The 24,237-nt window shown below is 52.0% G+C and overlaps 1 protein-coding gene across 6 annotated transcripts in view; it reads right to left on the minus strand.

Annotated features, from left to right (window-relative positions):
- The window catches only part of MPRIP (myosin phosphatase Rho interacting protein), a 146,349-nt gene that overhangs the window by 20,459 nt on the left and 101,653 nt on the right, over positions 1-24,237 (minus strand). For 5 of the 6 annotated variants that reach the window (XM_086686230.1, XM_086686226.1, XM_086686227.1 and 2 more), the window contains exons 8-15: positions 17,911-18,052; positions 16,840-16,953; positions 15,213-15,269; positions 13,888-13,956; positions 11,291-11,380; positions 7,085-7,194; positions 3,625-4,189; positions 1,244-1,360 (exon numbers count right to left, since the gene is read on the minus strand). In XM_086686230.1, the coding sequence (XP_086542356.1) occupies positions 1,244-1,360; positions 3,625-4,189; positions 7,085-7,194; positions 11,291-11,380; positions 13,888-13,956; positions 15,213-15,269; positions 16,840-16,953; positions 17,911-18,052 (1,264 nt within the window). The remainder of the gene's footprint in view (positions 1-1,243; positions 1,361-3,624; positions 4,190-7,084; positions 7,195-11,290; positions 11,381-13,887; positions 13,957-15,212; positions 15,270-16,839; positions 16,954-17,910; positions 18,053-24,237) is intronic. The other variant, XM_086686231.1, reaches the window with a different exon arrangement.

The raw sequence follows: 24,237 nt of genomic DNA on the forward strand, positions 1-24,237 counted from the left end.
CCAGGGCACACGAGACACCCAGGGCCACGGTCACAGCTGGGGGAGAAAGAGAAGGCAAGGGGAACATGCAACAAGAAACGGCACGGAGACAGGTAGACTCTGCCCAGAGGTCCACGTGCTGCCTGGCATGACTCGGACCAAGATGACCGGCGTGCCGCAGGCTGGAAATGCCGACACAGCCACGTATCACAGAGACTCTGGGTCACTGAGACACGGAAAGGCCCTTGGGGTCAAGTTCTAAGTCTCCACAAGCAAGGAGGCTGAGGCCGTGGGGAAGGGCACCAGTTTCTACTGGTCAGTGGCAGGACCCTGACTGGAAGGCCGCATCCTCAGCCTTGGCCAGAGCTCAGGTCCTCCCCTCCATCACCCCATCTTGCATTTCCCCAACGCTCCTTCGTCGACCACCTCTCCCCAGCAGCATGTCAGCAGGATGGGGCAGGAGTGTGTAGTTTTGTACCCCAGAACTTGAATAGGGCCTGGGATGCTGGCCGACCCCGTCCAGGCGCCCTCCTGCCTGGCGACACACTGGGGCAGTGCCCGCCGCCTGCTGGCCAGCAGGCAGGCACGGAGCTCCCCAGTCTCGGAGAGGCGTGGGTTTGGATCTCAGCTCACGACTCGGGCTGCTGCCCTTCTTATCAGGCTCCCCGTTAAGCCACTGGAGGAGTCAGCTCATGGCTGGGCGACCACACTTTCCCTCGACACTTCAGCCTGGGCAGAAAATAAGAAGCGGGGCCACTAGGCTAGTGCTAATAGCCCCAGGTTGCCCTGCAGCTGTGGGACACACAAGGTCACAGACAAGGAACCAATTTTAGCTCTGCCACTTACAGTGGTAAGGAGGCACTGGGCTGGCTGTTACCCATTTTCTTCAGTTGGTAAAATGGGCCTAACACTGCCATTGTGAAAGCAAGTAAAAACGACAAATATGTGACGTTTATAATACATACATAATTAAGTACTCTGAGAGCCAAGAAGAAAGACAACTAGAATGACTTCATTAACAAACAAACAAAAAAACCCCTCAGATACAGAGGTTTCAGGCACATTCTCCAAAATGTCATGCTAGGGTGAAAAATGAAGACGACCCACGACACAGAGCCCTGATGCTGCGGCAGAAGAGCCCAGAGGCGCGGCACTGGGGAGAGGCTGCCCCCCGCTCAGCCAGGTTTTGCACATTCCTAGCCTGCCTGGGCCCTTCACACCGAAGGCCAAGTGAACGAGGGCCGCAGCAGCCCCTCAACCCTACCTGCAGCACGTAGCCCTCCCGGGCGCTCTGTTCCCGGCCCAGAGCCACCCTCAGCTGGTCCTGCAGGAGCCGGTTCTGTTCCAGAAGGTCCGAGGCCTCCTTCTGGCTCTGCTCCAACTGTGGACAAAAAGACACACATTTTTAAGCAAAGTGATGGCAATGAATAGACAGAGCAGCACAGCACAGACCCACAGAGGCATTTCTTTCTTTCTTTTTTTTTAATGTTTATTTTTGAGAGAGAGAGAGAGAGAGAGAGCACAAGAGGCAGAGGGACAGTGAGAGAGGGAGACACAGAATCCAAAGCAGGCTCCAGGCTCTGAGCCGTCAGCACAGAGTCCGATGCGGGGCTCAAACTCGCGAACCGTGAGATCGTGACCTGGGCCGAAGTCGGACGCCTAACTGACTGAGCCATCCGGGTGCCCCCACAGAGGTGTTTCTAGCTCCAGCTGGGCCGGAGCACAATGGGACTCCCCGGCTGGCCTTCCATGTGGCCACATTTCAGTGCATGTGCTGATCACATCTTTACCTGCAGCACTTGGAACTGAAGGTTCCAGCTCAAGCCATAGATAACAACAGGAGACTTTTCCCTGGGTACCCACAGAATTCCCACATCCCTATAAGGATGTGATGGGCAGACCCCACTAGCAAACGAGGGCTTTGTGCCTGTTGTCAGAAGATCACCCTGGGGCGCCTGGGTGGTTCAGTCAGTTGAATGTCCGACTTTGGCTCAGGTCACGATTTCACGGTTTTTGAGTTCAAGCCCCAAGTCAGGCTCACCGCTGTCAGTGCAGAGCCTGCTTTGGATCCTCTGTCCCTCTCTCTCTTTCTCTCTCTGCCCCTCTCCCGCCTCAAAAATAAATATTAAAAAAGAAGAAGAAGAAGATGACCACCCTGCTGGGGTCCTTCTGGTCTCCTCAGTGGCCACTGATGCCCAGGGGCAGCCCTCACTCCAGGCTTCCGCCGAAACAACTCATTTGACCACTTTTATATAACAGATTCCATACAAAATTCTGTTTGCAGAAACGGTTCCTGAAGGGTTCCATAAGACGTACAAAGCAAGCGAGCTACGTCACACTCTTCTTGCTTTCAATGGCTTTGAATTCAGTCATTCACCCATCCACCTGTTCTCCAAACACTCCTTCGGTGCCTACTGGATGCCGGGTGTGGGCGCCCCCGGCCCACCCGCTGGAGCGGCTGTGGTAAGCGGAAGCTGCATGTGCAGCAGATGAGCCGGGCGCCGCCAGGCTAGGCTGTGGGAGGTACAGAGACTCCTGGCTTTCCGACTCCGCTGTCTACAGCAGATTCGTGGCCTGACATGTGTGGCCTGCAGGCCAGCAGGCCCATTTTGACAGTTTAGAGCAATGGGAGTTTGAACTGTTTTATTGCACCTTGACTTTATTATTACATTAATGTGTGTAGAAAATGGAAAAGAAATTAAAGTGGTGATGTTAGCGATGAAGGTCAGCCTTGTGAACTTGACAGGAAAAAGGTAAGAAATGAAGGCAGGCCGAAGTGACAACACTTCCACTTCACTTGGCGACTCGTGTCAAAGAACACATTTAAAACATCCTGCTGCTGAGTGCTCCTAAAAGGCCGTCCACTGCTGGACCTTCTTGTCCAGGAAACTCCCCGTTCAGACTTAGAAATTCACTATGGAGTTTCCCAGATTTGATTTCTGGACACGCTTTCACGTACGAGTACACCGTTACAAACGCAGGGACTGGCTCATCTCTGCATCCCAGAGGGCAGCCTTCAAGTCGGTGGCAGGGCAGCAATCCTGTCACCTGGGGCCTCTGTTTTACATCTCGAATCTACCTGACTAGCTAGAATCCAGCCTCTGCCTCCTGCTACCTGCCCCACTCCCCCCTCAGTTCCCATCAATGGTTACCAGGCTGCCGCGAAAGCCTCGGGGCTTGGCTCGTCTCTGCCTCCAGCTCTGGCCCCTTCAAACCAGGGCCGCCTACCAACTGTGGAAACCTAACTCTGCTTACGCCCCTCTCCTGCCTCAAACAGGGTAGGACAAGGACCCACCTGGGCCCTGGGTCCCATTAGCCTAGTCTCTGGCCACCTCCGGCTATATATGGCATTCTCCTCCCCCCCACCCTCCCATATGGCTAATGCCTTTTCCTTCTGAGAAAGCCTGGTGTCCCCTCCCTGCCACCCTGCACGATCTGGCACTCTCCCGTACCTCTCAGTGCCTACACTGTACTCTAAGGACCTGTCTGTCCGTGTGTCTGTCTCGCTGAGTGGTCTGCAAGTCCCTGAGAGGAGGGACCACATTCCCTCAATATTATGTGGCTGAACCATTCAGGCCACCACCAGGCACAGTGGGTGCTGGGGAAGGCCGTCGCAGGGAACCCGGTCACCTGTCCACCCATTACCTCCTTCTCCAGCAGAGAGGTCAGCTCGTGGGTGGAGAGCCGGTCACTTCCATCCTCGGAGGAGGACAGGTGCAGGGGGGCAATGGGCACCTGCTTTTCTTCCCGGAGAGGAGTGGTCTCCACCTGATGCCACCGCTGCTCAATTTCCACATGGACGTTCTGGGTCTTGAGGTCGGTGGTCATAGGCAGCCCTGGGCTCCGGTCGACCTCCATCCGCAGGGCTGTGTCATCAGTGCCCGGCCCGTCCACAGTATCGAGCATTCCAAAGCGCTTACGGCGTTCTTCCCGCCGCCGCGCACGCTCCCGCTCCAGCTCACCGGCCTCAGCCTCGGGGTGGGCGTCAGAGGCCCCAGTGGCGCTGGCCCTCTCCTGGGCCAGGGCCTGCTGGATAGGGCGGAACTCGGCCCAGTCAAAGGTCTTAGAGCGCCCCTCCCGCCTCCGCTCACGAGCCCGGCTCCGCTTCTGCTCGGAGTCTGGCTCTCCACGCTCCACCTCTGGCTTCTCACTCGGCCTTGGGCAGGTCTCAAAGGAGGAGCTGCTCCGGTTCTTTTCCTCTGGCAATGAGCTGGGGGAGAGGGGCGGAGAGCCTGTCAGGTGTGGCTCCTGGTGACAGCCACCCATCCAGGTGGGGCACCCAGCTCCACCACGTTTTCTTTCTGCGCAGCCAGGGTTCCCGCAGGAGAAGGGAGGAAAGAACACTGCCTTTGCCCATGTCCCTTCCATGGGGGGGGGGGGGGAGGAGGGACCCAAACCGGGTTCTGTGTGGGGATGGGAAAGGAAGAGCCACAGATGGCTCAGAAGTTTCCAGTCTCAACCTCGGAGGGTCCTCTGACACAGGAGATGTTGTAGCAGAGCTTCATGATGGAGACCCCATCAGGCTGCGCCAGGAAGGGGTGACAGAATGAACGAGACCCAACCACTTTTCTCAAAAGGCTCAAGGGTTTTTAAACAAGTAAATAAACCAAAGAGTCTGTATTTTAGGAACACCACTGCGGGGGCTGGTGTGACAGATGGATCAGAGAGTGAAAGGCCTGAGACCGCTGTGGCCAAGTGAGAGAGATGGCCCAGGTGGCAGGCACATGCCCGCACCGTGCAGCGGCCCACCCCGTGCAGGAAGTGAGAGGGGAGCAGGATTCAAGGGCACCTCTGCTTGCCAAGTAAGGAATCCATGCCTTTATCTAATATGCCCCAGAGCAAAGATTTCTAGAGAGGATGCCACCTGAGCAGGGGTGAGGTGGGAGCATGAGTTGTGGCGGTTTAAGGTCCCCAGCCTGAACAGGGTGGCCTCTGGTCCTGCCCCAGCTAGCAGAATAGAGCTGTAAGCCACTCAGGGCCGCGAGGGCCAGCGAGGGTGGTGGGAGTGGGGGTGGTCATGCTCCAGGGAGCGCCTGTCTTTAAAGACAGTGGGGGTCAAAGAGAAGGGAGCCTGGGAGAGAGGTGCCCCGGGGAAAGAGAACATGGTCGTCACCATGCTCTGGCCATCTGTCCCAAGTGCTTCAGGGTGGTGGGACCTGCAAGTTCCCCATTTAAGACCACATGTGCATTTGAATGACAGTTCTCCAGAGAGGACCTTCCGATGCCACTGAGCAGAGAGCTGACCCGGGCTTACAACTGTGTAAGGTGTCACGCCCGCACGGAGAGCTGGCAGCCACCATTGCAGCACCACGAGAGGAAGCCCCTCCAGCTCCCAGGCAGGATGCCCCTGTAACTCTCCGCCACAGACACAGGGGGACTATGGTGCCTGGCTCAAACCTGGGCCTCTGACGTCCGTATCTGTTTCTAGTACCTTCTTGGGACTTGGACCACCTGTAAGTGCTTAAAAAAAAAAGTCCAAGTTTTTCTCAAACCATAAAAGCTGACATAAAACAAGCAGAAAGGCTGAAAACGGGGGGAGAGTGAGGACCCCCATAAGTTTGAGACGTGCTAATCTGAAGTAAATTCTAGTCAGGAAGACAATCACTAAGTCAACCTTCCCACACAAATAAAAGCCCTGGCCCCTGTGGGCCTGCAGTCCTGCACAGAGCCAGCACGGGACTGCGGCAGGGAACTGTGAATGTCAGCCTAGAAGGTGCCTCTCAGGAGAGGCGTGTGCACACGCGTGTGCTCAAGTGTGTCACTTCACACCTGTTCTGAGGCCAAAGCCACATGCTTGCCCTGTGACATCCCAAAGGTGACTTCCCCCACACAGGGCCAGGCCCTGGACAAGCAGCCAGCGCCGGCTAGGACACAGCAGGCAGGGGAACGCTGGGGCCAGGACGGTCCTCTCTTGTCCACCACCCACGTCACCGTGGCAGCAGCCTTGCCAGAGAAGCCCGACGTGCCTTTCTTGCTTTGCCATGGGGGCTTCCTCAAGGTGCTCAGGGTGTTGACCTTGTAAAGCTTTAGTCTCTGCTCCTGGCTGGGAGAGAGCCAGGGGGCAGCCAGAGGCCGCCAAGGGACATGGCCCAGTGAGGACGAGAGTGCCCCCTTCATCTCTGCAGGCAGGGGACATCCCATTAACAAATACGCCAGCTCTAATAGGACCCTTGAGAGCTTGTCCTGGCCACCAATGCCTGGTCTTACTGACAGAAACAACTCAAAATTGTTCATTTCATAAATGAAGGAACTAACAATGCCAATAAACACAAGAGAGAACGCTCTCTTCCTCCCTTCTTGTTCAAAGAGGTGCAGTGTCACCAGGACGGAGGCAAGGCCTTGACAGAGACCTGGCATGGCCACAGCTGCCCCAGGCCTCCGAGGGGCACACAGCCCAGTAGTGGCCAACAACACGAGAAAGACACTTGAAGAGCCATTCAAACTACCTGCCCTGAAACGTGGGAACAAGAGGGTCTCAGGAAAGGATGGGGCTCTGAAGTCTTCAGGTGAGAACGCTCAAGTTCTGGGCATCATGGAACCAGCCCCCCACACCAGAACCTTCTTTCTTTTAAAATGAAAATGGGTTTCTGACCCTCACAGCAGAGGAGGAAGGCATGTGACATGCAAATCACGAGGTACAAACCACAGAGACTTTAACGTGAGGGAGGAATGAGTTTTTCAACTCAAGCTCTAATGCGGAATCTCAAATAAGTTTTTCCTGGTTGTGTACAAATCCAACAGATGTAGGAGTGAAGCAAAAAGACCAAGAAGAAGACATGCTCTGGTGGCCCGTGAATGTGGCTCCAGGGCTGCCAGCGCCCAGGCCAGAGGGGCTCCTCCTGCTAGGTGCAGTCCCAACAGGGGCACAGACACTACTTGTGCAGCTACATCGGCCAGGCTTCAAGGAGGAAAAGGTAACCTGCGGCAAAAAACCAGGAAGCCAAAGGGAGACCGTGTGGGGCCAGCCGATGGTGGGACGGAGGGTGGAAGGAGGTGGCTGTGCCAGGACAGGTGCGAGCTCGGGTCCCAAAGGAGCCACAGATTCGGAAGGGAGCGGGGCGGCGGCCAGAGGGGAAGGCGGCTCCCTCGGGCACCAGGGTCTTACCTCGTCACGTCCGGGGCAGAGGTCGGGTGGACGTGCTTCATGATGGTCTGGATCCAATTCCGCCGGATTCCAGATGTCATAGCAGAGAGCGTGAATTCGCCCTCCTTTGTCTACACAAAAGATGAGCCGTTATCAGTGACTGTCACCTTCCAGCCCCCAAAGGATATCCAGCTAGGTGGCTGTCCTAGGAGCACCGTGTGCACCCCACCGGCCCTCAAATAAGAGCCGGAAAGTAAAGGAAGGAAAGAGCAAATCTGCTTTCATGGCAGACTCAGCCACCTCCCTCCGTTTCCTGTGTGCCTACAATGTCCCCGGCACCCAGATGGCTCCCCTGCTCTTCAAGGGGCTCACAGGGGAAGGAGATGGCACGACCCGACAACAAAGCCAGTGTGTGGGAACGGTGGGTGGGAAGGGGACCCCCGGGCCGGGGACATGGCCCAGTGCCACGCAGCCACACATAGCAAGTACACAGGCAACCGGGAGACGAGTGGCAGGCACGGGACTTAACAGGCGGTCTGGGCACGATACGGGCCACCACGGTGAGGCTGAGAAGGGGCAGGGAGACCCGCTGGGCCGCTAGGGCAGTGGTCCAGATGGTGACAGAGAAGAGGGAGGTTCTGGAGAGGTAAAGGAGGTGGCTGGCGCTCAGTCCCTCACGGAGAGGCTATGGGAGGGGAGCCAGACAGGGGCTGAGAGTGGCAGCAGGGCCAGCAAGTGAAGGGTGGCCTCTGGGACACAATCCTTGCGTCACTGAGCCACCCTGCCTGGCACCACCCAAGAAGGGGAGGGGCAGGAAGCGCAGGTAGGTGGTGGTCTCGCGGAGTCCGTTTCCGGCTTCTGCATTCCAGGCTCCATGTCACACAGTGAGGGTGTCAGGACTGTTCGCTATGCTGCTCAGGCTCACGAGCGGGCCTGTGAGACGCGCCAGCTGCTCAGCTGACGGGAAGATGAAATCACCCGACGGTTTGGGGATGGGTGCCGGCACAGCCAGGGGCCAAAATACCAGAGACCACGAGCTGACCCGGCGAGAGCTGACCCAGCACGCCGCAGAGCGTAGCTTGCTCACGACCGCCTCCTCCAGCGCAGGCCCCCGCCCGCGTGCCCAGTCAGACGGCACACGGCCCGCGCCCAGCTCATCTCTCCTTCTTCTTCGGTTTCCCCTCCGTGTACGCCAAAGGCCGGGGTGCCGCTCAGAGCTCTCCGAAGCACGGGCCCCTCACGCCCCCGGGACCGGCTCCCACGCACCCCTGGGTCCTCTGCTTCCTCTCGCTCCAGGTGTGGGTGCTTCTGGAGTCTGACCTCAGCGATCTGCACGTTCTCACCCATGAGCTCAGCTCTCACCTCCAGTGAGCTCTTTCCCAACCGGGTCCATGCTCGTGGCTTCCTATCTAATGCTCTTAGGGAGTCCACCAGGGCCTCAAACACACTGCTGGCCAGAATTCCAGAGGCTCTCCTCCTGGGAAGCTGCCTCTACCGCCCGACTTCTGCACAAAACTCACCGTGCTCCGGGGTGCGAGGCCTCACACCTGCCTCCTCCTTCACCTGGCAGAGCCACGGCCCACGCACCCTTCCACCGTGGGCCCTCTCGCCACTTTGCCTGCCTCCTGCCTCTATTTTCCCACCTTTCTAAGTGCCCTGCACGTCCTGCTGGAGGTGTCTTACTGAGGCACAACTGCCTTGCGCCCTCCAACACGTTCTAGAGCTTCCTCCAACCTCAGGACAAGACAGCCTCCCGACCTGGCCCTCAGGGCTCCCATGTGTCACCCTCACTTGGCTTCTGCACTCCGCTCCCTGGAGGGTGCCACCAGGTCCGGCGGCCGGGCAAGAACACGTGCACGCTCAGCTCTCAACTGTGTCTCTCAACCCCCTAAAGCTGCCTAGTGGCCCGGGCCGAGCCCCTCCTGGAAGCCACCCTCCCTCACTGAGAGTAGCCCTAGAACGGTGAAGTTGTGACGAGCTCAGTGAGAGGCGCTGACTTAGTGATAAAACACTCCTCACCCCCAGGATGCCCACCCAGAGAAAACTGCTCTTTGAAACGGAGAGGTAGGGCTGACCGTGGGGAGACTCCGCACGGGCCCAGACAGCCAGAATTCACCCCTGCCTCCAAGGCTGCCCGACGTGTTGGCTCACGAAGCCCGTCTATTCCTCTTGTGGGTACGAGGGCAGAAAAGCATCACAGCAGGGCAGCATGGGCCGCCGAGATCTGTCGGCTTCTGCTCCAGCCCTGGTGCCAGGTCATCAGTGCAACCTCCAACTAGGACGTGGCGTCCCCACAGCTGCCCCACATGGAAGGAACGCCACGACCAGTAGCCCGGTGGGCTGCTGACTGGATTTTGCCTTATAATGAACTCTCCAGCCTTTGGGTCTGAACCTTGGCCTCCTCTGGGTTGGTTAATGTGAGTCAGTCCCAATGTGCCTGATCTACTCTAAGTCCAGAAATACAACTGAGCTTTCAGATGCAAAGATCTAAAGGCAAGATCCTGCTGGGGCGCCTTGGCGGCTCGGTCAGTTGAGCGTCCGACTTCGGCTCAGGTCATGATCGCACGGTTCATGAGTTCAAGCTCCGCACTGGGCTCTGTGCTGACAGCTCGGAGCCTGAAGCCTGTTTCGGATTCTATGTCTCCCTCTCTCTCTGCCCCTCCCTTGCTCACGCTCTTTCCCTCTCGCTCTCAAAAATAAACAAACATTAAAAAAAAAAAAAAAATTAAAGGTGAGAGCCTGTTAAAGGTGACCCCCCCTGCCTGGACCTCTAGCTCCCTGTGAGAAACCAGCCCCCAGTGGCAGCTCTGGCCAGCTGCTCACCATCACACACTCCTAAGGCTCTTGTGACAGAAGGATTAGCTCTGCCCAGAGAGAGGTCTGGCATTTGTCCCAGCTCCTGGGAAGTAACCTATTTAAGGTGGGGGCTGGTCACTCCAGAAAGACCAGCCGTGAAGGGAGAAGGCTGGGGCTCTGGGACACACGAAATCAGCCGACGTCTGGGGAGAGGGCCAGAAATTGCGCTCGATCACATGGATAGTTAACTCAATCAGCAACAACCATGAAGCTTTGATAAAAACTCTGGACACTGACTGGGTGAACTTCCTGAGCTGGAAGCTCTGGGTAGAGCCACACATCACCCAAGAGGGTAATACATTCCCGAGGACTTGGAAGGTTTGTGTTTAGGGCCATCCCGGTACAATTCTCCAGGTGTCTTCCTCCGGCTTGTTCTGGTCTCTATCCTTCTGCTACAACAACACTACAATTGTATGTACAGTGCTCCTATGTTCTGTGAGTCTTTCTGGCTAATTGTTGAGCCTGAGGGTAGTCTGGGGCACCCCTTGATCTTGCAGTTGGTGTCAGAAGGCAGATACACCAGTTGGAGATTGTGCCCCCCCCCTTTTCTTTTTAATCTTTTTTTTAGCATTATTTATTTTTGAAGAAGAGAGATACAGAGTGTGAGCAGGGAAAGGGCAGAGAGAGAGACACAGAATATGAAGCAGGATCTAGGCTCTGAGCTGTCAGCATTGAGCCCGACATGGGGCTTGGACCCACAGACCGCGAGATCATGACCTGAGCTGAAGTTGGACGCTTAACTGACTGAGCCACCCAGGTGCCCCGACTGTGCCCTAATCTTGAGCCTGGCTGCCTCCAAGTAGCCCTTAAACCACCAGCTTTAATGAAATGGCCAAGAATCATTTTATTTTTCCTATCATATTTCTTTTTGAGGGCAGGGGCAATGCCTTGCTTGCCTGAGTCCCTCACAAGATCATGGGGGAACAAAAGACATGAATAGATGGATAAATGTCCAAATGAAAGAACAAATCAGTAAAAACCTAGTATTCAAGGCTTAACTAACGCTTCTATTTTTATTCCCCAATCCCATTGTCTTTCTCCAACGCCAGCATTTAAAAAAAAGAACCTTCAGTAACAGAAAGCTTCTAAATGGTACTTAGAAGAAAGATGCTAAAGATGCTAACATCTAATTGTTTTGTTCAGATCACAAGTTGGAGTTGGGATGAGGTGCTAAGGACACAGGAAGGCACAGGTCAAGGCACTCACGCTGACAGAAAAGAATGTATGCTGATCATGCCTGTGAGAGGTCAGGCTTATCCACAGGTGTCCCTGGACCAGGACACCACGTTTGTGGAGAAATGTCCCAGCGGGTCAAGCCCGTGTCCCCCACCTCCACACCAAGCCTGTGTCCAAGCTCTACCCCAGGCTCACATGTATCTGAAAGCCGTAGTTTCTCTGGACTGGATACTCCGTGACATCATAACACGTGGATAAGTCAATTTCCCCGTCCAGGTCAGCAGCCTACAGAGAAACAGGAGAGGATCTTAGGAGATTTAGAAAGTAAAAGTCAACACTGAGGCAAGCGAATTTCCACGTTAGCTTTATTTTTCATGGGCATGTCCACTGACAAGTGAGGACACTGCCTATCTTTGGCTACCTGGAAGCAGCGAGGCTATTTCCCTGAGCATCCTGCCAAAGACATCCAACCCCTGCCAACGGTTCTCAAACGTGTGGTCGGAACCCTTATGCTCTTAAAAACTGAGGACCCCAAAGAGTTTTCATTTATGTGGGTTTCGTCTACTGATGATATTGAACACAGTAGAAATAAACGTGAAAAAAAAAGTAAACCATTTTAGTTTCTATTAAAAATTATTTTTGAAGCCGGCAAGAGATTTTTGCAAATCTTTAAATGCTTGGTTTCCAAGGACAGCTGGATTCTCTCATCTGTTGCTGCATTCAACCTGTTCGATGTATCATTTTGACTGAAGTACGGTTGACCCTCGAACAACGTGAGCTGTGTGGGTCCAGTTATACATGGATTGTTTTCAAGGTAGCACAGTCCTGTAAGTGTATTTTCTCTTCCTTAGGATTTTCTTAACAGCCTTTTCTTTTCTCTGGTTTATTTTATTGTAAGAATATAGTATATGCTGCACATAACATACAGACATATGTTAATCTATTGGCAGGCTATTAGCCGTTAAACGTTTTGGTTTGGGGGAGTCAGAAGTTATATGCAGGTTTTCAACTGTGCGAGGGGTCAGCACACCCAACCTCTGCATTGTTCAAGGGTCAACCGCATATGAAGACAGTCCAGCGTAAGGAGACATGTTTTAATAGTTGTTTCTGCCCCCCTCCCCCTGCTTTTGAGGAATAATCGACATACATCACTGTATAACCCGAAGACGTACAGCATGATGGTTTGATGTACATATATCGTGAAAAGGCGTACTTTCTTAAAGGTGAACTGCAGAATGGAATCGGCAATCCTGTCAAGGACCTTTCCGTACTGTTATATTAAAATCCATGGTTTTCTCCTGCCCCCTGAATGGCTCTATTACTCGTGCATGATTTTCTAACGTTACGTACCGGTCATCTGGAAGATACCAAGTTACGTGTATCTTCCAAAAGTTGACACATTTCATTACATCAGATCAAAACATCTGTTAGTGTGACCACCTACTCCATTAGGAGAGTCTGTCAATACAGGGAAGTTGTCAAGTTTGTGACAATGAATACGAATTTTCCAAAGTTCCAGTTTCGCTTGTAAGCTCAAACTGTATCACTGGCAACAAACAGTGGATTGTTTCCTTTGAAGGAATAGGCTCCCTTGGTGCATTTTAAAGCAAATGTCTGCCAGACACCAAAACGGAATGAGCAGTTTGTCTGTCAGTTGTTCTGTCAAGTGCAGGCAGTACTGCACGAGGAGAAGCACGAGGGGAAGTCTGTCTGGCAGCGCAGACGGGGTGCAGGTGCTTCCAGCGAGGGACCCACTACGTTCTGTTACGCAGCAAAGGCACCTTATGCTCACTGCCCATTTTGAATCACAGAATACAGAAAAGATGAGTATCCGAGAATTGACACTTTACATGGCATTTTAACTTTTTCACAATAGTTTTGAGTATACCGGTCCGTCAGCCCCCCGAAAGGGTCTCCAGGGGTCCACAGACCACACACTCTGAGAACTGCTGGTCTACGCACACACTACCAACCACACGCTCCCGCGTTCCTTGATTTCAGGCAGCACCAGGGGCCTGCCGCCCACACTGCTCTCGTCTATCCCGTATCACTAACATCTCTCCGCTGCAGCCCGTAGGCGTTCAGGCTATGTAAATGTATATAACGAGCTAAGGATGGATATTAGATTCTTGCCAATCTTCTGCTACCACAAAAGTGCAGGAATGACTAACCTTGGGCTATATGTGGGAATATATCTGAAGGATCCCTGGAGTGGGATGCAAGGGAAAAGGTAGGAACACAGACTCAAAAAACTCAAAAAACACAGAATTTTTTAAGGAAGAGAAAGAGCCCCTTCTGGTTGGTCTTCAACCATGAAATCAGGACAGTCAACTGGACCACCTGAATTCATTTGCCACATCCCATCTTTGTCCAGAAGACAAAGAACAAGATTTAGTTCTGTTTCAAGACATTCAATTCTCCGCGAAACCTTTGTAGAAAAAAACCAAACTGTTCATCCTGAGTTTTAAAATAAGACATCTTTCGGTGTTTTTTCAAAGAACAGAGAAAAAAGAAGCCACTAACACTCTGCACCCAGGTGCCTCAAGCAGAGACTCAAAACAGCCCAACGTTTCAGGAAGACTCAGTCACAAGAACATCAAAAGCTGATGATATTATGCTCAGACTTCGCACCAGATCTACACTAGAAAACCCAAGATGGCCACTCGGACACCTGTCAATAGACAGAGGGGATGTCAGCCTAGAGAAGCAGTGTCTGGGAGCCTTGGGCTCCTGGGTGTCGCCTGGACCACTCAACTGTCTCTACAACTAGGAAGGAAGCCAAAAACACTCACCTCCTCAGCCACCGAATCCCTGTAGTATCTTAGGCTTTGATCAGCAAGGACAAACCAGTGCTTCTTCCACTAAAAGGGAAGGGAAAAACCAGACTCAACTACCATGCAGCACATTTACTGCTCCAAGGCAATCCACAGCCAGAGTCCTGGGGGCACCTCCCAGAGCACAGGAAAAGCAGAGGGCAGGCGGCCCCTCCCACGAGTGGCAGACACACACAGGACTCTGCTCAGGCCGCAGGCAGCCATGCGCGCATGACGTCAGGGCACTTGCTAAGCCGCGGCTCCCCCGTGACAAGGCAGCATGGAGAGCTGGGGTGGGCCGCAGGCTACGGGCTTTCTGTAACCCACAGTGGTGTGGCTGGTGAAAAGTGCTTCGCAGTCCTCGATCTCAACTCCAGAGGCTGCAGACAGGGGGCTGGGCCCCCAGAGCTGGAAAGTGGCTGTGAAAACAGCATCTCCATCCTAAGGGGCTGCCTGTGAGCCACAGCCACTGGCTGGCTAACCAGAGGGGCACGCCCACCTGCAGCCAGCAGGAGCAAACCAGCCAGCCAGATTCCCAAGTCTTCACTGTGAGTAGCAAGGAGGGAGACTTGAGTCTTCAGGCAAGGCCAAGGGGATTGATATGGAGGAGAGAGAAAAAGAGGATGTTTCGGCACGGCTGCTCAGGAAGCAAGAAGGGGAGCTCAGGAGGGCAGGGTTTCGGGGCCTCTCGGTAGGAACTAGCAAACTCCTCTTCACGCCTCCTTGGAGGCCTGGCCTTCCAGCCCCAAGCAGGGTGGAGGTGGGGTGGCAGGTCCAGCTGCAAATGGCTCTTCCTGCTGGAGTCTGACGGCAAGAACCACCACACTGGCTTCTCTCAGGACCGCGGCTGAGCTGGAGTCCCCGGCAGAGTCTAGCAGCCCTTGGTTGCTGTCAACGTGGCCTGCCTCAGACGCATCCACAAGCCAACAACACCAGAGGCCTCCCCCATTCCTGGGAAGCCTGGGCTCTCTGGGAACTTTTAGGAAAGACTACCAGGTAGGGAGCTAGTGCTGTAGAACATTCCCCTAGCCTGAGGCTGTGATCCTTGCTGGGTGCAGGATGGTGGTCTTCTACAGCGGCCCCTGCCTCTCACTGTAGAACTGAGAGTGGGGGTGGCTGTGTACCTCCACTTCCCTGAGGAGATGGGGGTCTTGGCCACAGTCCTGGTCGACCACACAAGAGGTCATGCCGGAGGTGGGGGATCGAGCCAGCGCTACCACCCCTGCTGGGGACAAGGCCAGGCAGACCCCACCCCTGCTCCCCAGTCTTTGAGGGGCCACAGCAACCCAGCCCTGCACACTCACCTGGCCGTCCTCATACTGCTTGGTCAGCCAGCCTTTCTTGAAGTTCAGCAGGTCAGGCTAAGAAAGGGAGAAAAAAGAACAGTTCAGAAGAAGGCACTCTGAGCTATCTCAGTCGTGGGGAAAGGGTGACTGACTGAGGGGCAGCAGGTGTCTCTGTCCGCATGAGGTGGGCAGCAGGAAGAGGCATTTCTCCACCTGCCAGACGAGCCAGGATGGCCTGCCTTGCCCAGGTGGGTGCTGCCCACAAACCCTCCACAGATTCATGTGTCTTCAAGGAAGGAGACGCCGGGCTCAGCGGGATGATGGGGAGGGAAGGGCATGGCCTCAGCGCCCTGCGGGCACAGCAGCAGCTGGGCTGCCCAGATGCTCTGACAGAAGCCTGCCCGGCAGCAGAGGGCGGCCCAGAGAGAGAGTCAGTCGGTGTTTCACACGAAGGGGAAAACCTGCAGTGACCACTAAAAGGAGAAATCAGAAGTTCCCACAGAAGCCACAGGAAGGCGGAGAGAGGAAGACGGAGGAGCGGAGACCAAGCGTGGCGTTGAGCAAGATGCAGGAGCAACCCTGCCGAGACCTTGGGGCCACCTATCTACCAGGATGAGTTTGAGTCTCCGTTTCTCGGCAAGATGCAAACCCAGGACAGCTGACCACAGATCGGGGGAGCTGGCCCCGCTGGGCTCTACTGCACCCGTGTCCCTGGGCCTGGGGAGCAGCCCAAGGAAGCACTTTAGGCCCACCCGCAGCCCTGCTGGGCCCTGCTTGTGTTCACAGCTGGGCATCTGTCAAGTTGGCACCTGAAGAGATGAGGATCATCCTTCCCCTTGGCCCACGTGCTTGCTCTCACTTTTCTACAGGTATATCTCCACCTCCACCAGAAACGGGCTGTGATGTCTTTCTGTATCTGAAGGACCGGGAGGGAGTTGTTCCAGGAGCCTCTGTGCCAAACCTCTGAGCAGCACCCAGACTCCAGGAAAAGACAACCCTCTTCCAGGTAAGAAGCCCTCCTATCCTGGCTCAGTTCCATGTGTGTGGCTGGTGGCTCCACACCCTAGGGGTAGAAGTGGCACCAACCACTTCTCAGAAGACCGCGGACAAGGCAGAGAGGAGCCCCGGGTCACCATGTGCATAGCTGTCCTTCATTCCCGGGGCCTCTGGCCGGCCACTCTCGGCTCCCCAAGGGAGCGAGGGTCCCGTCTGGCCACTCCCCACCTGCACCTCCACTGCTGCAGCTCAAGTGACCTCGGGCAAAGGCGTCTCTCCTGTCCCGAGACACCATGAACGAGGCAAGGGCTCCCAGCAAGAAGGGGCTCCTGCCTCCAAAATGTCACAGAAACAAACACCCAAAGCAAGAACAGAGGTTCCTTGTTGCTGTGGCCCTGGTTTTCTGAAATCAGGATTTTGCTGCCTTGGCCAAGTGGCCTCCTCTACTTGTGACCTCAGAGCTCAGGACGCCCATGTATCCAGAAAAGGGAAAAGGAACACCGCATCTGCTTCCCACGCACAGACACAAAGGCCCGTGCAGAGGGGACAGCCAGCATGGACGCACGGACATAAGCAGACAGTGACCCCAAGTGACAGAAGCAGCAGGAGCGGCGTCTCCAGGCTTTGGTGTGCGGGCGCCTGGGCTCACCGTCAGGGAGGACTCCGTGGACCTCCTGTCCAGTGACTTGGCTCTTCGGTGTGGAGACAGGGGGGAGGCCGAGGTGTCCGGGAGAGGAGCTGTGGGGGCTTCGCTGGGGAGGTCCTGTGGCAGAGAGCAGCCGCCAGTCAGTACAAGCCAGTAAAGTCAGGTGGGGAGCAGGGAAACCAGGAGCCAGAGCTGTGGGAGGGTCAAGAATGTTCCCAGGCGAGGAGGAAAGCACTCTGTCTGGGCTCTGTCTAGGCAAGTCTGGACCAGAGCAGGGACGGGAGCCAGTGTCCTGGGACTCCTCGTCCGGCTCCTTCCGCTTTCACGCAGCGGGTTCAAAGACGCATTAGTTGTTAAAGCAGCCTTTTCTTTCGGATGCGCTAGTCACCGTCACTCTCCTGGTCCCATCCCCATCCCCTGGCTTCTCGGGGTCGCGGAAGAAAGAGCCCCAGGCTCTGAGGCAGCGAGCAGCAGAACACCTCATGAGCCCAGACAGGGGCTGGGGAGGAAGATGAAGATCGGACACAGCAGGGCCACAAGAGGCAGGTGGGCTGCCTGGGAGGAGGAGGAGGAGGAGAAGGAGGAGGAGGAGGAGGAGGAGGAGGAGGAGAAGGAGGAGGAGGAGGAGGAGGAGGAGGAGGAGGAGGAGGAAGAGAATTTCAGAGAGACCTGCCTTGTGGACTAAGTAGAGAAGCGAGGGCAATGGCCGCCACTCGAAAGAAAGAGGAAGGAAGGTGCTCAGCCTCGCGGCCGGGCTGCCTCGAAGAGAAAGAGAGCAGCTTCGGTTATGAGCTGGGACCTAAGGCTTGCTAGACTGGCCTTTAGCAGAGATGGGTCAAGTTCTGACAGGAAGACGCAGAAGGCAGGCCTCGCCCTCGAGAAAGTCACTAACTGGAGGAGAGGAGAGACATGAGCAAACAAGTAGGAAATGAGAACAGGAAGCCCAGTGGAAGTGCATCCGGGTGCGTTTGGGGGCCCTGTGAGGAGGTGTGGGGCCATATGCTGATGGCGCCCCAGTGGCCGCACGTGGCACTGCTTGGGCCTCAGCGCTGGCCCCAGGCCCCAGACGCTCACCCGTTTCCTGGGAAACGCCCTCTTCTCACTGCGGCCCTGGCGAGTGTCACTTGATGGCGAGGGCCCGGCTGTCGAGTTAGTCTCCATGTGCTCTGCCTTCTCAATGTCCAAGGCCTCAAATTTCTCAATGACCTGGGACCTCCTACAAGAGATGACACGGGGCTGCTGAGGGGGAGACGGGGTCCCCCCACAGCCTGAGGCGGGCTTGGTCTTCAGTTACAGAGGGCTCCTTCAGCCAATACCGCCATGCCTGGCCCACCCCAGTCTTCCCTGGGCCTCCCCCTTCACAGGGCGTGTGGCCTATGCACACAGGACACTTGGCTAGCTCACCGGACACCCCGGCCCAAGCTCCCTCTCCCACCACCGTGGAGGGGGAAGCCATGCAGGGGCTGGGAGCAGCTCAAGGGCAAGGGCCTCCCCTTCCCCCCAGCCTGTCCTTGCCCTCTATCCCCACGCTGGAAGCCCCTGCATGGTCTGTTGACACACTTGGCGGTCACACAGCTCATTGCCTGGTCTCCTCTCCTGAGCCACAGACATGATCAGAAGGCAGCCACCACCTCGGAGGGTGGCAGCCTCAGTCCTCATTGCAACCCTCAGCAGACCACGATGCAGCCCCCACCCCAGGGCAACCAAAAGTTAGCAAGAAAAAGGCCCATGAATTAACACTGTTTCTGCCAACAGTAAAAAGAATCAAAAACCAAATTAAAACAAAAACAAAGCGAGTTGATTTCGTGTGAAAGGCCGGCGCATCATCAGGCCATCTACGGCTGGAGACGGAGCTGAGATGGGAGCGAAGCAGGCGAAGGAAGGGCGAGTAACGTCACACAGCGACACAGCAGGAGAAGGTGGAGAGGGGCAAGACCTGAAAGAAAATAAGGCTGGAAAATGAATAAACAGAAAGGGACTGCTTTTTAAAATCAAATAATGGTAAATCAAAATTATCCAAAGAATTAAAGAAACAAAAACCCAAGGTGATCACTGAGAAGGGGAGACCATCCTTGTCCCTGAGTCATAGGGAGTCGCCATGGTGGCTGAGGGCAGGGAGGCCAGGGGGGGCACGTGGGCTGAGGCCTAGTCCTCACCCTTGGGGGCCTGAGACTAGGCACTGTTTAAAACAGGGACAAGGCCCCAAATGGGGTCACCTGTGCTAAGCCCACATCACCAAACTGAGACTTGATATTTAATTACAGTTTCAACCTCTCCCTGGAGTGGAATCTTAACCCAGCCAATCTGGAATTACCTGGTCAGCACTAGTGAGGTGCTCTGCCTGAGAGCCCTGTGCTGTCCCCCAAAGGAAGGTGAGCTTGCCTGAAACAATGCACGTTTCGCCAGTAACTTTCCTTTTCCCACTCCCTTCTGCCTACAAAAGTCTTTCATTTTGTACAGCTCCTTAGAGCTCTTTTCTATCTCCTGGATGGAATGCCGAATCACTGAATAAAGCCAGTAAGAGCTTTAAAATTTAAAATTTACTGAATTTTGTTCTTACAAATTTGGTGGCAGTGGTGGGACTCAAAGGAAACTTCGGACAGCTTCAAGGACAACGAGAAACACAGCCAGCTGTGGTACCTGTGAACCCTTAAAGTTTTCGGTCTTTCTCACCATTTCCGAGGGCCATGGGAAGATCCTCTTGGTTCTGAGCTCTGCTCTCTTCGTGTTGAGCTCCTGATCTAATTGGCTCCCTACAGTCCCCCACTCGACTGGACCATGCTGGGAACTGTGCCTAGTTCAGTCTGTAGTATTCCACTTGACTGGAATCCCCCATCCTTGGTTTAGTACTCAGATTCCCTACTGGGGGCTTCTGATGGTTCAGTGTGCATTCCCCATTTCATGGGAATCCTAGTCCACAGTCCCCATTCTTTGGGGTCCGCTGCTTCAGCACCTTCCCTAGTCCCCAGTTCCACGTTGAGAACTGCTGGTGGTGCACACAAAGCCTTTTACTGGTTAGAAATATCTCAGCTACTGCTGGTGCATTAGCGTGCACAGAAGGTAAAGGCTACTGCTAATGAGAATCTCAGAAGCCAAAAGCTACAAAACCGGTGGGCACAGGCTGAGCACTTAAAAACTCTTAGGAGGGCTCGGCACCTAACTCTAAGGCTCCCATGTCAAGATAGGCTGGTCATGGATGGACACAAGAGCGACACTAGGTCACCTGCCAACCTCAAGAAGCTTTCCGTGCAACAAGGTACCCTGTAAAACACCACACCATTCCCAACGCAGCAGCACATCCCTTTTAGGCATCAATTTGCTTCTGTGAGACTCGAAGACTTAGCTAGAAGAAACGGGATCTTTAAATTCTATAGTTGAACACGCTGACTTCCAGCACACTTACACTTATTTTATGGCTTAAGAACTGTAGGGCCAGGAACTATAGATACCTACAAAAATGCAAAATCTTACTAAAGACAACCAAGAATCACAGGGGCTGTTATGGGAGTGTCCCAGTTAGACAAGATCATTTATTTAAGAAGTGCACTTAAAAGCAGGGGTTCCTAATCAGACAAACAGAATGGGATACTTATTTTAATTGGTATGCAGAAGCTTCCAAAGGCTTCAAGACTCCAAAACAGTTTCATTGAAAGTTTTGTTGTAAAGGCTAATGAAAAATTAAAGACACAGAAGGTATCTAAAACAACACACAGGCCTCTCCCATTACACCTTCCGAGGAGTCTAACATCAAAACACTGGCTCAGAAATGAGTATCTCATTTGTAACCAACTGGACCATCAGAAAAAATGTTGTCCTCAAACATTTTGGGTAAATCCCTCAACACCAACTTGAATACTTTCAAATCTGCCTTTGAAGGAGTTGCCCATATGGACCCTCCCAGAGGTGGTGGGACTCTGGGGAGTTCCCTGGTAAACTGCTACATTATTCTCTGAAACAGCCAACGGAAACTAAAATTAATGAAAAACCTTGCCAAATTCTGGCAGATAAGAGAGGCTACAGAGGGGATCCTGGGAGAATTGGCAGAAGCCAGACAGTGAGAATTCATACCTGAGTCAGCTCTCCTGAATGCCCAATTGAGAGACCAAAATAAAATTTCACACTCTCCCTTCCTTTCCAAATCCAAACCCACTGGCTCTTGATCGTCTCTTCAGGGACAGCTACTACCTTCTTGCTTGTTTTGTGTCCTAAGAACTTGGCTTAGTTTTCGGCCCGGATGGGGCATACAGGTTGCTGGTTCTTTTTGGCTCTCTTTGAGAGAAACCCTGGATCTTGGGAAGGTAGTAAGTATCCTTTACATCCTCTTTGAGTCCCCACTTACATTGACGGGGAGTTGTTCAATACTGCCAGAAACATTTGTTTGTCCTGGCTGAAAAGTGGCAAGATATTTAAAACAAGTTTTTAAGTGGTTCTGTGGTTACAAGTCAGCCAAGTTGGAAGCGGATAACCAGAGCCTGATAGGGTTGTTTAGGCCTTCTCCCTTAAGCTAGAATGAAACTATGTACCAGAAGAAAAGAAAGTATCTGAAACCTCTGTGAAAGGATATATTAGAACATTCCAAAGACAAACAGTTCTAAATCCAGAACACAGAAATCTTTTGATTTCCACCCAAGTTGGAAATCTCCTTCCTGATACACAGAAGCAAACTGAGGATAACGTAGCTGCACGGGTGGATCGACTTACGTTACCCTTTAAGTCAAAACTCAGAAATCTTTGAGGAATTAGAGCAATTGTTCACAAAACCAGAAATTCGGCTCTAGAAACACTTCACAGTCCGTCTATCCTTTTTCACCAATACCAAAACCTCCTCTACAGATCTCCAAAGGCTTGTAAAGTATTGTAAAAATTCTGGCCTCAGGAAACAAAAGGCCTTCTTGGAAGCCTTTATATTCTTTCCTTGTGCCTTTGTGATGTAAATGTTCTACCTGGTCTTCTCTGGGACCTCTTATCTAAGGGTCTACTCTTTGAAATACCAACTCCAGGGAGGGAATTCTTACCAGAAAAGCAAAAGGGGGAAAGATTATTTGGAACATGAGTAAACGAAAGATCGTTAAGTGTCTTCTCCATAAAAATAAAAAGCTCTTGCCATCTGACCAGGTAACCCTATTTCATCTGCCAGAAACACAATCTGGATCCAACTTATAACCAGTGCATTTTATATCAATGTATCTTTCCACGGCTAAAATTTTAGAATGGAAGCTATAAGGTGTGTGTGTATGTGTGTGCGCGCGCACGTACATGTGTATTTTCTACCTATAGATGATACTGCCAAAATTAATTTGTAAAAGAGCTCTCTCAGGTCATGATCTCATGGTCCATGTGCTTGAGCCTTACGTCAGGCTCTGTGCTGACAGCTCAGAGCTTGGAGCCTGCTTTGGATTCTGCCTCTGTCTCTCTCTCTCTCTCTCTTTGGATTCTGCCTCTGTCTCTCTCTCTCTCTCTCTCTCTCTCTCTCTCTCTGCCCTTCCCCTGCGTACGCTCCCGCGCACACACTCTCTCTCAAATGTAAACATTAAAAAAAATTAAAAAGAAAGAAAAGAGCTCTATTTAATTGGCTTCAAGAAAATTAAGTACTTATATGAATTAAGTACTAACAATATTCTAAAACTTACAACAGAGAGTAACCTAATGCTTTTTAGATTCATGTGCTCTAGGAAAATATTTGGTATTAACACTGATTTAAGTGTGTTAATTTAGTTAAAATAGACGTGTCTTCAGAGTTATCAGCATTAACTATAATACCTTTCCACAACTTTTACTCTATCTAGGTTTACTGGTCAAATAACCTCATGGTGTCTATGTTATAACAGACGTTGCTGGCTGACTTTGTCCAAATATTTCACAAAGTCTTCATGGGTAGTCTAAACACAACTGATCTATGAACTGAGATATGCAATTTTAGGCGAACTTTTCAGCAATAAGTATATTTTCGATATGCCTACTTAAATGGTTTCCCTAAATCTTTTTGGTAACTTAAAAATCTGAAGAGTTTTACTAAATTAAATGAGTAGTAGGCACTGAATGCCTAGATCACTTCCAAATAAAATACTGAAACAATTACTGAACGTTGGTTTATCTCCTTTTTTGCTTATTATAAAGAAATTAAAGAGATTTGGGTCTATTAAACATATTTTGTGCTACACTAAAAAAATCTATTATGAGAAAGCATGTTTCCAGAAAATACAAAATGTATTTATACATTTGCCAGGCACAGAATGCTAACATAAGACAGTTCACAATTATTTACTACTTTATTTTCACAAGATATTAAGTTTTTAAGGGATAACAATTCTAACACATGCAGGATGTGTGTTTCGGGTAAAAGAAGACATGAGGAATGGAGATCAATTTTTGTTGAAGGAAAAGAAAGTAATTTTATCCCAAAGTGAGACTAGTTGTTTCAGAATGAAAAAGAGAAAAAAAAAAACAGGACAAGAAAACTAGAGAAGGTCTGTGGAAGGGGAATCTTGGGAAAAGAATTTTATACATGGTCAAGCTAACATTAAAATGAACTTGAACTGAAAAGAAAAAAGATAACTATTAACCTCAAAAGGAAGGTGGTGCAGTATCAGAATTTGGTATTCTCTCTTAAAATAAGGACAAAATTTTCTAGGAGTATTGGTCTGCTATTGATAAGAAGTTGTGACGGGGTTTTTACTTTTTAATTAACCTGCTGAGAAAACAAAGATTTTGTGTCTTATCAAAATAATGTCCTGTGTTTCATGCGGTCTTTGATTACTGAAGAAATCCTCTATTAAAAGAGCTTAGGGCTTTTGTTGTTGTTGTTTTACAATCATGTAACTTTCTGTATTTGCCTATAAAGTCTATAACTGCCACTTTGGTTAAGTGATAACGGAGTGTTGTTTCCTACTGATCTAAGATCCTATGTGACCAAGTGTTTTAAAACCTTTTGGTATTTTGACGAACTTCTCAAAAATGCAATTCTAAACCAAGTCTTCTTGACCTAGCAGTAACTTTGGGATTTTTCAGAGGATCTCTAAAAATCATAAAAGATTTGCTCTCTCTCCTTTTAAAAGAGAGATGTTCACTAATTAGGCTTACTTGACACATCCCCTGAACTTAGGAGTCACTTACAGAATCTGACTTTTACATCCAGAACATCTAGTGCCCTGTTTTCACCTTTGTACAATTATAATTGTACTCGCCCAATAGATACAAATTCCTAAGCAAATCACAGTACATTTGCATTCTGGTGTTCTTGTGATTATCTAAGTCAGATCTGTCCCCCATTACAAAAAGATCTCACTAGCAGTACCCATCTTTGGAAGGCCAAGGTTGTTCTTGGTAATAGGATATCCCTTGATTATTTTTCAGCTAAATAAGAAAATGTCTGTGCTGTGGTCAATGCCACTTACCGCACCT

The sequence above is a fragment of the Puma concolor genome, chromosome E1 (assembly GCF_028749965.1).
Source record: "Puma concolor isolate L17-30 chromosome E1, mPumCon1.1.hap2, whole genome shotgun sequence".
In the NCBI taxonomy this organism is placed as follows: domain Eukaryota; kingdom Metazoa; phylum Chordata; class Mammalia; order Carnivora; family Felidae; genus Puma; species Puma concolor.